Here is a 13274-nt window from a genome sequence, read left to right on the forward strand (position 1 = left end):
AAGGCACCTAAAGGACTCTCACCATGAAAAACAAGATTCTCTGGTCTGATGAAGCCTGAATGCCAAGCGTCATGTCTGGCAGAAACCTGGCACCATCCCTACGGTGAAGCATGGTGGTGGCAGCATCATGCTGTGGGGATGTTTTTCAGCGGCAGGGACTGGGAGACTAGTCAGGATTGAGGGAAAGATTAACGGAGCAAAGTACACAGAGATCCTTGATGAAAACCTGTTCCAGAGCGCTCAGGACCTCAGACTGGAGTGAAGGTTCACCTTCCAACAGGACAACGACCCTAAGCACACAGCCAAGACAATGCAGGAGTGGCTTCGGGACAAGTCTCTGAATGTCCTTGAGTGGCCCAGCCAGAGCCCGGACTTGAACCCGATCGAACATCTCTGGAGAGACCTGAAAATAGCTGTGCAGCGACGCTCCCCATCCAACTTGACAGAGCTCGAGAGGATCTGCAGAGAAGAACGGGAGAAACTCCCCAAATTCAGGTGTGCCAAGCTTGTAGCGTCATACCCAAGAAGACTCGAGGCAGTAATCGCTGCCAAAAGTGCTTCAACAAAGTACTGAGTAAAGGGTCTGAATACTTATGTAAATGTGATTTTTCAGTTTTTGCTTTGCCATTATGGGGTATTGTGTGTAGATTGATGAGGGGAAAAAACGAATCCATTTTAGAATAAGGCTGTAACATAATAAAATGTGGAAAAAGTCAAGGGGTCTGAATACTTTCCAAATGCACTGTATGACATAATGAGGCTCACATTTACTAAATTAGGTTGTTGTAACATTGGAATTTCAACTCCTGATGATAAGAAATCCATCAAATTCGAGCCCCTACTACATCAAGGAAATGTGCAATACCAGACATGTTGGTATGTAGTTGATGTTTGGATTACTGTAAGATGTTGCGGTTGAGTTAAGATTTTAAAACCAATTAATATTTTATCAAAAATAGCACCACTGATCATACCTAAGAAATTTCCCTTAAAATAAGACAAAATAAAAAGTGTAGATACTACACAAATGCTGCCTTAACTAGCAGTATGAAGGAAAACAAAGTCAAACTGCCATATTTCATATAGAAACCAGCCCTTTCTGCTATGATACCGCATGCATACTTTACAATGCAATACAGAGGGCCAAAGGATAATTTATGATAAACCAATTCAGCAGCAAAAGCCTATTTGGTCACCGTCTTAAAGTCCATGAACAATTTAAAAGCAACACAGGTTTTGGTTCATGTGACTTTGTGAAATCGAGGGGAAATCACATCTGAAGACAAAAGAAATGTTGACCAGAAAAAGCTACAGACTATAAGTAGGGTAAGCACTTGCGGAGGACATTAATGAGTTGTTGGCACTGGAATGTTGGGTTCTTAAAGAGAGATTGAGTTTCAGGGTGGGATTTGGGTTTGGGAGGGGCTCTCTCAGTGGTGGGCTCTCTCAGTGGTGGGCTCTCTCACTGACCACATCCTGCAGCCGTTTGAGCAGCACATCCTCGCTCTCGGGACACACCCGTTTGGTGGGGGACTCGCCCAAGTAGTCGCCCTCCATGGAAAAGGCCCTTTTCCTGCTCACCCCGCCCTGGCGGATCATCCTGTTGATGTCAGTCAGCTCCTGGGGAAGGAGGGGTGAGCTAACATGAACATACACACAGGCAGTAAAAGGAACCTTTGCCCCTGGGAGTGCTCCTGAGCCAAAAGGGGTCCCCTAAATCAGCCTCTCAAACCTCTCCTCACGGACACCCAGCTATTATATGCATTTTAATTATTCCAGAGCTAACACGCCTGACCTGATCAACTTGTCAACTAATCATCAAGCCCTTGACTACTTCAAATCAGGTGTGCTAGTTCAGCAAAAATGTGAAACGCCTGGGGTTCCCTGAGGAGAGGTTTGAGAAACCAAGGTAAATGGACTGTAATATTGTCCATAAATTACCTCATTGGAAAGAAAGGACCACACCTCCCCACACATGTGCAAAGTATGGATTATGTTGATTCACGAGTTAATACATGTATTTATGTTAAAGTATGTGTATATGAACCATACAGACAACACAATTTGAGGTAACAATTAGCAACTAAACTTCTGTACAGCCACTTTATAATACAAACACACACAAATGCATAAGGGTGGGAACATACTTTGGAGGGGCTGCCGTTGATCTTGTAGGTGTAGGCAGAATTGGGGGTGAGACAGGAGCCATTCTTGTGTGGGGACACGTAGATCGAGTGTCTCTGGGAGATGCGGCGGGGGGACAGCGGCTGGGCTCTCATCGAGGGGAACGGAGACAGAGGAGGGGCCTCCATCTGGAAGACAAGAGGGAACAAACAATTAACTATAGACAACTAGCTTACAAACCTCAAACCTCTGACTGCTTTGACAGATAACTACAACTAACAACAAATACACTACTAATGTATTATAGAGACCGAAAGTGTAGACTGGTGTCAGGACAGAAGTTCTGTCCATGGTTAAAGTTGTATTAGTCATATGTACAGGATACACATGGTATACACCGTCCAACAAAATGCTAACTTGCAGGTTCCTTCAACAATGCAACAATACGAAATAATAAAAGATAATACGAACAGAAAGTAAATGGCACAGTAGAATATAGGAAGGCACAATTTATAGTACAATATTTACACATGTATCAGGGCAGGGGGAATTAGGGGTTAACTGTTTCAATTGTGCAGTATTAACAATAGTAAATAAGAGTCTGGTAGCAGCAGTTGTGATTTGTGTGTAGCATGAATGTATATGTGTGTGGATGTGTGTGTCTGTGCGGTGAGTGAGTGCATGTGTGCTAAGGTGCGGAGAGTCAGTGCAGGTGGTCAGACCAGTTCAGATTGCTTGTAGATAGAAACGGTCTCCGAGCCTTTTGGTATCAGACCTCATACCATACCCTGTTGTCCATGCTGGGGGCGGCGTATCGGAGGGCAAAGCCCTTTATCTTCAGCACATAGACAGAGTTGTAGAACTGGATGAGGTCGCCGCGCTCCTCGCCTTGGACAGGGGCCTCCTCTCTGCTGCTCTGGTCGGCTTTCTCAGCAGCTGAAATTAAGACTGGTGGGTGCAATTGTTCAATAACGGATACTCATATCACCAAAGAGTCTGCCTACCGTATCAATATCCATTTTTTTTATACAATAAAAAAAGAATATGAAAACTACATTTTCTTTCATAATTTCTGTGCTAGAAACAAACCATATGAAACCAACATTTTCTAACAGCTGGACATTCATTCAGGTGACATTCAGTGGGATTCAGTTCCAGAGTCTCTCTCAGCTCAGGTATGAGGTATCTTTTAGTGGTCCGAAAGTAACTATCCGAACCACCTGGCTATACTCCAGCAGATAGAAAGGCAATTTGGGGGCGAGCTGTCTTACATTTTCCACCAGAGGTGGGGTCCACTTCCATGTTCTCGTCTGAGGGCTGTTCTCTAGTGCTGCTGGGCCGGATGAGGACACTGCGGTAGACCTGTGGAGTGGGTACACACAAGAACCATAAGGAACACATCACGCAAAAATTATTTTATGCTATACGACAGGCACAAATTCTATATGTAATATAATATTAGTGGTTTATATTAAAATCAGTTCTGACTATACACCACAAAAAGGCACCTCTCTCTGCAGAAGTGTTTTGGAGAAGATCTTGAAATAAAGTACTGAAGCGTTCAGAAAAATCTGGCATGTGGGTTACTTACATGACTGCTGGCTTGTGGTTGACTGCGGTAACATTTCATGATGTCCTGGAACGTGTGGCCTTCTTTCGTAATCTACAACAACATTCATATGTATACTATTAATAGGAATTCAAGCAACAATCACTCAGAAAATGAGAAAATAAATGTATGCTGAAATGCTTTATGACAGCGTTACTTAAACGTGTTAGTGCCAGGGGCTGGCAAAACATGGCCTTCTTCCTCTGGGTACAGCTTGGGTTAAAACAATGTGACAATTGCGTTTTATTCCCCCCCCCAAAAAAAGTATCAATGCGTTCTCTCTATATCTACTACCCTAACACATAATTGTCTTAAGGTAGCTTGATGGTCCATGTCATTACTATTTGATTATCTATTTTAGGACACCTGGGGCTATCAGAAACAAATGTGTAAAAAAATGTTGATGAATTTTGCCTTACTGCCATTACCTCAATTAATGCACAACATAACACAAAGACATGTCAAATCAGGTAGGCCACATTTCAATTGGAAGGATTTATTGTTTGTAGTGACTGAAATTCATCAGAAAGGTATTGGGATCATCTGGTAGTAAGTGTGTGGATGTGTGTAGAAAAGAAGATCTGCATTGCTTTCAAATGAGATTGTGTCCTGCGTGGCTTGTGGGTGTGGTAGAGGGAAACATAAGACACGTGTTCCTGAGAGTCTTAGCTTTCAGGAATGGGATCATAATAGCTGATAGCCACAACTGTTCAAAAGTTAGAGGCAAATTTGTAAAAACAAAAATAAAGAAACGCTCTGTTTGTCACAACTGTCAATAGCGGATATCGGTTCTATGAACCAAGCGGCGCATTCAATGGATTGAATATTATTGGGGGGGGACAAAATTGCCCTCTGGAATATTGGGAGCACTTATATGCCGAATATGCCTATGCAGTCAGAACAATATTCTACAGTGAAAATTAGTCAATTCTGCTGAAGGTCACATTGAGTCAGTAAGATAAGGTGATGATTATGATATGGGCCATCCGGAGTACGTCAGTTATTGCAGTAGGACGGACACACACACACTGTATTATTGAGTCAATTGTCATATTACAGTTTCCCCTCAAGGAAATGTGCCACAGATGCGGTAGAGGTCAATCGAACTCGACCATAACAATGAAATTGCCATGGAAACGCGTGGGGGAAAGGGCCACAGGGGCAAGATCCAGAGTCTCCTCATTGCCCCCCCCCAGCAAAATCTGCCTACATTTAGGTTACTGTGTATGTGTATTTCACACTATGTTGAGGTAAAAATCGCAGTATAATGCTTTGTATGGATGTCAACCCCAACACGTTCATGTCATCGTTACCAATCAACTGCATTACAGTTAAAAAACGGCTGACTACCAGTATGCTAGCTATGCTAACCAGCTTATAAGAATGGGAGTTAGCATTTAGCAGTCACTTCTAAAACTGAAAAGGGACAACTTCTAAATGTTATGCAGTGAAAACAGCCAAATATATCAAAATCGGACTTAAGTAACCACATGGTATAGGCCTGTTACAATACATAAATCCTGACGGATATCCACTCTGTTAGATCAGATTTGTTAAATGTGCACCAATCCATTGACTCCTTTACTGCATCTATGTTTAAATATGAGATGAGGGCAAGCAGTTCAACACAGGTAGGTCACATTATTTACCATTTTGGGCAGTGTTTGTCCATTATGACATCACAACTACATAAGCATGTGAGCCCATAGAATTAGAATGCCATGTCTGAGCCAGCCATGATGTCACAACTAATCAATACATTCCAAACATTCCGTTTCAACATTCTGGTGACTAGGGAACATAGAACATCAGTTTTAACAAGACAATCTAGAAGATTCATCCCGGGTATAGTTATTACAGACTAGAGAAACACAGCAAGATCTGTGCCAAGCTGTCCTCCAAGAGCTCCAGACCAGGGGGGTCTAGGACTCCACCAAGTACCGGCTCAAGGGCACTGACCTAGCCGGCTACGTCAAGTGATCCGTGGTGGGATGCACCAAGGGACCTGGGCCTGTCTGGAAATGATCACTCTTGTATTTTTGATTCAACAGACAGACAGAACAGAGAGGAAGAGCAGTGGGGCTGAGATTCGAGAACAGACATATGTGCTGTCGGCATTGGCTGTGACTGCTAGACCAACCTTTGCCCAAAAGATGACCTCTACCTTGGATCAGCAAGGGTTCCATAAAGAGGCAGTACTACTAGGAGGCAGTAGTATTGTATCCAGAACCAACAAATTAAACTGTATACAGTAGTTCCTTAAGTCCACAGAAACACCTGCAGTTCTTCAATAAAATAATGAATCCAAAAGAACGCATTACAAATGTTTTCAGTCAGATTTCTTGATGGTGCAGAAAAGTAGAGGACATTTTATATTAAGAAACAAGGGAATACATTTGTCAAATTTGAATATAAAGGGTATTCTGTGTTTTAATAGGGAATGTAAGTCTAACAATTTTCTTAGAAATTGAAAAAAAGAAAGATTAATGAAAGAGTATAAAATAACGAAACATTTTATTCAAGGTTATTGTCCACATGAGAAAAAATAAAAACAAGAAAGTATCATATTAAGTACCCTGTATGACAGAAATAATTGACTAACGGATTCTAATCAAGTCATTATCACCTGTGTCAATCCCTCTGTTCAAGACCAACAGAACATCCCTCAACTCATTCAGTGAATCCAGAAACACAGCGGCGTAGAAAGGCATATTTAGCAGACGCTCTCGAGAGGCTTACAAATCAATGCATTCAACTTAAGTAGCTAAAACAACCAGTGCTTCAGTACCTTAGAGATGATGTAGACGGCGCAAAGGAGGAGCTGGTCCAGGTGTCTGTCCTTCATCAGCTCCGGACACTGGACGACGGAGTGCTCAAAGCACGTCCAGATCTTCCCCCGCAGCTCTGCCGAGATGTCCAGCCTCACGCACAGGTCTCTTAGCCGCACACTGGCCAGGTGGTACACCTACAGAGAGGGCGAGAGAGGGAGATAATGTGTCTCAGCTGGCTGAAGATTTTCAATGCACCAAGGAAACATCTCCAAGAGTGAAACATTTGAGTTATTTGTAACAGCTAGTACTACTTACACCATTATTCATTATTTGTGTGGCATGTGAAGAAAAAAATAAAGCCCCCCTGTAGATAATGACTGTGTGCTGTTCTGACTTCGTATGCATCCCAAATGGCACCCTATTCCCTATATAGTGCACTACTTTTGACCAGGGCCCACAAGGCTCTGGTCAAAAGTAGTGCACCATATCGGACATGGTTCTCAAACCTCTCTGGGACCCCTATACGTTTCACAAATTTTGTTGTTGCCCTGAACTAGCTCACCTGACTCACTAGTCAAGGGCTTGATGATTAGTTTACAATCAGGTTTGCTAGCTCTGGAATAGATACGTGGAACGGCTGGGGGTACCCGAGGACAGATTTGCGAACCACTGATACAGAGAATAGGGTGCCATTTGTGACGCAGCCTGTGTGTGCCCTCTGTTTCACCTTCCTGAAGAAGAGGGCCAAGGAGCCTGTGCGTCGGGGCCGGCTCTGTTGGGGGTCTGGCTGGGCCTGAGGTGCCGGGCTGGGTGAGGCTGTCAGGAGGACCTGGGCTGTAATGGGGCTGCCGGGCTCCCCTCCGGTCTGCACCTGGATCAGTGTGATGCCTCCCAGATCATTCTTTATACCTGGGGGTCACACAGGCACATTGTACTCAGAACAGGCGGGGACGATTGGCTTGTGGAGGCGTTGCGCAATTTCATATCAATAAAATGACCAAAAGTATGTTCCGTGTAGGGTTGCAAAGGGAGGATATATTACTGGAAACTTTGAGTTTACCAGTAAACTACCAGAATTTTGGTAGCTTTCAAGTTTTTTTAATGAATTTTATAAGATTACATCTAGTGGCCTTTTTGGGTACTTCAGATTATCACAGGGGACTAATTATCTCTGACCCTCTGTGTGGCCCTGTGTGGCCTCCTAAATATAAACCATCAACTTAGTGAATGAGGATGTCAGCATGAAATATTTTTTTTATTTTTACAACTTTTATTTATTTTACCTTGTCAATGTCTGTTGTAAATGTTTTGGTGACAAATTGGTAGCAGTTGTGAAAAAACTCAATAGTTGGAAGAGTTGCAGAGTTAATTGAAAATAATGCCATTGTTGAGTAGATGCTTTTTTCATTAATTAGGCAATTTTCTGTTGAACCATATGGTCTATCCACTAGAAATTCATGGACACATAAAAAAACGAATACTATGCAGGAATAATTAAAAACAAGTTATTCAACTATAAATGTCCAAAGTTACCATAGATTACTGAAAATTCAGGTAACTCGTATGTGATGGTACCAAATGGACCATGATTTTTAGTCGCTATTCATTCTTCTGGAATAACTTCATACAGTCGTGGTCAAAAGTTGAGAATGACACAAGTATTGGTCTTCACAAAGTTTGCTGCTTCAGTGTTTTTAGATATTTTTGCCAGATGTTAATATGGTATACTGAAGTATAATTACAAGCATTACATAAGTGTCAAAGGCTTTTATTTACAATTACATTAAGTTTATGCAAAGAGTCAATATTTGCAGTGTTCACCCTTCTTTTTCAAGACCTCTGCAATCCGCCCTGGCATGCTGTCAATTAACTTCTGGGCCACATCCTGACTGATGGCAGCCCATTCTTGCATAATCAATGCTTGGAGTTTGTCAGAATGTGTGGGTTGTTTGTTTGTCCACCCGCCTCTTGAGGATCGACCACAAGTTCTCAATGGGATTAAGGTCTGGGGAGTTTCCTGGCCATGGACCCAAAATGTAGATGTTTTGTTCCCCTGAGCCACTTAGTTATACTTTTTGCCTTATGGCAAGGTGCTCCATCGTGCTGGAAAAGGCATTGGTCGTCACCAAACTGTTCTTGGATGGTTGGGAGAAGTTACTCTCGGAGGATGTGTTGGTACCATTCTTTATTCATGGCTGTGTTCTTAGGCAAAATTGTGAGTGAGCCCACTCCCTTGGCTGAGAAGGAACCCCACACATGAATGGTCTCAGGATGCTTTACTGTTGGCATGACACAGGACTGATGGTAGCACTTACCTTGTCTTCTCCGGACAAGCTTTTTCCGGATGCCCCAAACAATCAGAAAGGGGATTCAGAGAAAATGACTACCCCAGTCCTCAGCAGTCCAATCCCTGTAACTTTTGCAGAATATCAGTCTGTCCCTGATGTTTTTCCTGGAGAGAAGTGGCTTCCTCGCTGCCCTTCTTGACACCAGGCCATCCTCCAAAAGTCTTTGCCTCACTGTGCGTGCAGATGCACTCACACCTGCCTGCTGCCATTCCTGAGCAAGCTCTGCACTGGTGGTGCCCCGATCCCGCAGCTGAATCAACTTTAGGAGAAGGTCCTGGCGCTTGCTTGACTTTTTGGGGTGCCATGAAGCCTTATTCACAACAATTGAACCTCTCTCCTTGAAGTTCTTGATGATCTGATAAATGGTTGATTTAGGTGCAATCTTACTAGCAGCAATATCCTTGCCTGTGAAGCCCTTTTTGTGCAAAGCAATGATGATGGCACGTGTCTCCTTGCAGGTAACCATGGTTAACAGAGGAAAAACAATGATTTCAAGCACTACCCTCCCTTTAAAGCTTCCAGTCTGTTATTCTAACTCAATCAGCATGACAGAGTGATCTCTAGCCTTGTCCTCGTCAACACTCTCACCTGTGTTAACAAGAGAATCACTGATATGATGTCAGCTGGTCCTTTTGTGGCAGGGCTGAAATGCAGTGGAAATGTTTTTGGGGGATTAAGTTCATTTTTATGGCAAAGAGGGACTTTGCAATTAATTGCAATTCATCTGATCACTCTTCATAACATTCTTGAGTATATGCAAACTGCCATCATAAAAACTGAAGCAGCAGACTTTGTGAAAATGTATATTTATGTCATTCTCTAAACTTTTGACCACGACTGTACATTCTATACTCATTAATTTGTTAGCTAAAGTCCGCAGACCATTTATGAGAGATTCTTATACAAGATACGGACAAAATAAATCTGGGGACACCACTATCCTCCAGAACCGTAGTGGTATCCTTTCTAGTGTTTTTAAATCACTTTTTAAAGGCCTTCTCCTTAATTAAAAAATAAAACATCAGCCACAAGATGGATATGGGTAAATCCAGGGGTGTAAAGTACTTAAGTAAAAATACTTCAAAGTACTCCTAAGTAGTTTTTTGGGTCATCTGTACTTTACTATTTATATTTTTGACAATTTACTTCACTACATTCTTAAAGAAAATACAGTACTTTTTATTCCGTACATTTTCCCTGACACCCAAAAGTACTCAGTACATTTTGAATGCTTAGCAGGACAGGAAAATGGTCAAATTCACGTGCTTATCAAGAGAACATCCCTGGTCATCCCTACTGCCTCTGATTTGGCGGACTCACTAAACACACATGCTTCATTTATGAATTATGTCTGAGTGTTGGAGTGTGTCTCCCTGGCTTTCAGTAAATAAAAAAAACTAGAAAATGTCACCATCTGGTTTGCTTAATATAAGGATTTTGAAATGATTTGTACTTAAGTATATTTTAGCAACTACATTTACTTTTGATACTTAAGTAAATTTAAAACCAAATACTTTTAGACTTTTACTCAAGTAGTATTGTACTGGATGACTTTCACTTTTACTTGAGTCGTTTTCTATTAAGGTATCTTTACTTTTACTCAAGAATGACAATTGGGTACTTTTTGCCCACTGGGTAAATCCATGTTAATTCAATCACTTTTTGACAGCATCCCTTTTGATTTAAACAAAACTTTCCATACTTGGTTGCACATAGAAGAAGTGGTCAGAAAGTGACTTTTTAGACCTGAAGTCCAAAACATTCCGGAGATAAAAAATTAATAAATATGTGTTTGAATAAATAGTCATTTTTAAACCTTTAATGTCAATTATCTAAAAATGCGTAAATGCCGATTTGTTTTCCATATTTGCAATAGGGCTGGGAATTGCCTGGGACCGATATTATCACAATACTTTGGTGGCGATTTTCACGATTCCGTATGTATTGCAATTAGATTCTGTGATTTTATATCGTTTTGATGTTCCAAACATATTGCTCACCATGTCTGCTGCTGAGGTACAAGAGAGCCATGAGAAAAACAAGTTTTGATCAGTCATGGAAATAAGTGCTGAAATCTAATTGGCTCCCTATTTAAAAAGAAGATGGAGAACAAGCTATGAAGGGTTTTGGTGCAAATAATATTGTGATAGTCAAAACGATACGATATATCATCAAAAATTATATCCCGATACGTAACTATTGATTTTTCCCCCCATGTTATAGCATAGACCCTATTTCACATCAGCTGAGGTTTTTGTGTTTTGCCTACCATCGGTTGAGGCACAAAATGCTCTTGAATATAGGGTGGGTGTCATTTCTATCATAGAAATTTAACACATAGGTTCATTCTATCTCTTCAGACAACTGCAATCTAGCTGGTACACCATTGACATTTAAAATTGAATGCATTTTTGACTTCTTATTACTACCACAAAGATAACTGCCGGTCCACCCACTGTCGAATGTCAACTTAAATTGTCATGTCTATTCTATAATCTACATTTCTATGATTTCAATAGATTTCCTATGGAGGATTGACAGTATAATTTAAAACAACAGATATTCCCATTCAACTCAACATTCTCTTTGTGGTACCATTTGAAAGTACATTTATCAGCCAAAACATGACACCCTGCCTGTATTCAAGAGCATGTTGTGTCTCAACCGAAGGCAGGCACAACACAAAAAACTTAGATCAGGGATGGGCGCCACAAAAAATCTGAACTCATCATGAGGGGCCGCAGTGGCTCAGGGGTCTGCGTCCCTACATCCATACCCACAGTCTGAGCCGGCCCTAGCCTTTTGGGGGCCCTAAGTGAAATTGCAAGCAAAACATTTTAGCGGCCCCCCTCTTGACAACGTTTGATCCGCGGGCCTACGAAAGGGACACCTGTTGCCAATCCCTACCTTAGATTATGTAAAATATGGTCTAAGCTACAACGATTATTATTATTTTTATAATTGAGGCTAAAGGTATTTTCTTTAAATAAAAAACTATTTTTTCCCCATAAGTTATAAAATAGTTTGACAACCCTGTTTGTAAGCTTTTAAATTATATCAATCTTAACTGTTTATCTTTTCCAGTTATGAAGAGATGATGTCTCATGGTATTGTGGGGTATGCAAAATGGGTCAACTTTGAGCACCTTTATCTCTTAAATGTTTTGGCATTCAGGTCCAAAAAGTCACTTTCTGAGCACTTCTACAATGGTCAAATATGTATGGAAGGTTTATAAAAAAAATCAAAATGGGTGCTGTCAAAAAGTGAATGAATTCAAATGGATTTATCCGTATACACTACTGGTCAAAAGTTTTAGAACACCTACTCATTCAAGGGTTTTTCTTTATTTTTACTATTTTCTACATTGTCATCAAAACTATGAAATAACACACATGGAATCATGTAGTAACCAAAAAAGTGTTAAACAAATGAGATTCTTCAAATAGCCACCCTTTGCCTTGATGACAGCTTTGCACACTCTTGGCATTCTCTCAACCAGCTTCACCTGGAATGCTTTTCCAACACTCTTGAAGGAGTTCCCACATATGCTGAGCACTTGTTGGCTGGTTTCCTTCACTCTGCGGTCCGACTCAACCCAAACCATCTCAATTTGGTTGAGGTCGGGGGATTGTGGAGGCCAGGTCATCTGATGCAGCACTCCATCACTCTCTTTCTTGGTCAAATAGCCCTTACACAGCCTGGATGTGTGTTGGGACATTGTCCTGTTGAAAAACAAATGATAGTCCCACTAAGCCCAAACCAGATGGGATGGCGTATTGCTGCAGAATGCTGTGGTAGCCATGCTGGTTAAGTGTGCCTTGAATTCTAAATAAATCACAGACAGTGTCACCAGCAAAGCACCCCCACATCCTCTTCCATGTTTTACGGTGGGAAATACACACGCGGAGATCATCCGTTCACCCACACCGCGTCTCACAAAGACACAGCGGTTGGAACCAAAAATCTCAAATTTGGACTCCAGACCAAAGGACACATTTCCACCGGTCTAATGTCCATTGCTCGTGTTTCTTGGCCCAAGTAAGTCTCTTCTTCTTATTGGTGTCCTTTAGTAGTGGTTTCATTGCAGCAATTCGACCATGAAGGCCTGATTCACACAGTCCCCTCTGAACAGTTGATGTTGAGATGTGTCTGTTACTTGAACTCTGAGAAGCATTTATTTTTGGCTGCAATTTCTGAGGCTGGTAACTTTAATGAACTTCTCCTCTGCAGCAGAGGTAACTCTGGGTCTTCCATTCCTGTGGTGGTCCTCATGAGAGCCAGTTTCATCATAGCACTTGATGGTTTTTGCGACTGCACTTGAAGAAACTTTCAAAGTTCTTGACATTTTCCGGATTGACTGACCTTCATGTCTTAAAGTAATGATGGACTGTCGTTTCTCTTTGCTTATTTGAGCTATTCTTG

The 13274-nt window shown here is 41.6% G+C and overlaps 1 protein-coding gene across 1 annotated transcript in view; it reads right to left on the reverse strand.

The window, feature by feature from the left end:
* Window positions 1–692: 692 nt before the first annotated feature.
* The window catches only part of rbl1 (retinoblastoma-like 1 (p107)), a 35508-nt gene continuing 22926 nt past the window's right edge, over window positions 693–13274 (reverse strand). The window contains exons 16-22 of the mRNA XM_045223095.1: window positions 7232–7413; window positions 6522–6698; window positions 3716–3787; window positions 3396–3486; window positions 2912–3072; window positions 2148–2312; window positions 693–1620 (exon numbers count right to left, since the gene is read on the reverse strand). Coding sequence (XP_045079030.1) covers window positions 1447–1620; window positions 2148–2312; window positions 2912–3072; window positions 3396–3486; window positions 3716–3787; window positions 6522–6698; window positions 7232–7413 — 1022 coding nt within the window. The 3' untranslated portion in view covers window positions 693–1446. The remainder of the gene's footprint in view (window positions 1621–2147; window positions 2313–2911; window positions 3073–3395; window positions 3487–3715; window positions 3788–6521; window positions 6699–7231; window positions 7414–13274) is intronic.

The sequence above is a fragment of the Coregonus clupeaformis genome, chromosome 10 (genome assembly GCF_020615455.1).
Source record: "Coregonus clupeaformis isolate EN_2021a chromosome 10, ASM2061545v1, whole genome shotgun sequence".
Lineage (NCBI taxonomy): Eukaryota > Metazoa > Chordata > Actinopteri > Salmoniformes > Salmonidae > Coregonus > Coregonus clupeaformis.